This window comes from Hyaena hyaena, unplaced genomic scaffold (assembly GCF_003009895.1).
Source record: "Hyaena hyaena isolate Hyena2069 unplaced genomic scaffold, ASM300989v1 scaffold_10, whole genome shotgun sequence".
Lineage (NCBI taxonomy): Eukaryota > Metazoa > Chordata > Mammalia > Carnivora > Hyaenidae > Hyaena > Hyaena hyaena.
The window spans coordinates 7,969,184-7,970,207 of record NW_024080642.1 but is presented as its reverse complement, the minus strand read 5'-3'; the positions used below and the strand labels follow the sequence as shown (position 1 = coordinate 7,970,207).

Sequence of the window (1,024 nt, the reverse complement as noted above, 5' to 3'; positions counted from 1 at the left end):
TTAAAATAGAGACACCACAGAAAGGTGAGAGCCACAGGTGGAGAAGGCCTTGTGGATGCCCCTGGCCGAAGGGAACTTGAGGATGGAGGACACAATCCGTGCATAAGACATGATGATGAGTAGGAACGGGATGATGAGAAGGAGCCCTCCCGTGAAAAATATAAGTAAACCATTGACTCGAGTGTCAGAGCAGGATAGCTTTACCAAAGTAGAGGTATCACAGAAAAAGTGAGGGATCACATTGTCAGCACAGAAGGACAGCCTGGCCATGAGCAGGGTGTGCAACATGGCATGCGCAGTAGTCAGCACCCAGGACAGCACCAGCAAAGAGAGACAGAGCTTGCGGCTCATGATGGTGGTAGAGTGCAGAGGAAAACAGATGACCACATAATGGTCATAGGCCATGACAACAAAAAGGAAACTCTCAAGAACTCCTAAGAACAAGTAACAATACATCTGAGCCAGGCAGCCAGCATAGGGGATGGACGGGACTTGGCTCTTCATGTTGTGCAGCAGTTTGGGCATTGTGACAGAGGAGAAGCAGAGTTCAGAGAAGGACAAGCTACTTAGAAACAAATACATGGGTCTGTGGAGGTGGGAGTCCAGGTGAATGAAGACGATGATGGGAAGGTTCCCCACGGCGATGGTAACACACAGGCAGAAAGATAGGATAGAACAGATTCCACTGCTCTGGTCTGATGGCCAGGCCCAGAAGGAGGAACTCTGAGATGGCAGTTTGATTCCTTTCTGTCATTCGGTGATTCTCTTATATTTATGAAGAAAATAACGGATCTTAAAATCCAAGTATAAGAAATAAATATATTTCTATTGTATGTGGCCTATTGTCAAATGGTGGATGAGTGAGAATATAGGCACAGGTGGCAGCTGACTCTATTGAAAATACAAGTCTCCAATGGCATCCAAGTCTCTAAATTGGATGACATATCACATTTAACACCAATGGTCACTTCTTCCTTTTTAAAACTCTCCCATCGCTTGGACGTGATGACACCTCAGTTTCGAG

General features: G+C 46.0%; 1 protein-coding gene across 1 annotated transcript; it reads right to left on the bottom strand.

Annotated features, from left to right (window-relative positions):
- LOC120246198 (olfactory receptor 1468) lies at window positions 1-525 on the bottom strand. The gene has a single exon (XM_039253605.1). The coding sequence runs from the start codon at window positions 523-525 to the stop codon at window positions 1-3; it is 525 nt and encodes a 174-aa protein (XP_039109536.1).
- Window positions 526-1,024: the final 499 nt, after the last annotated feature.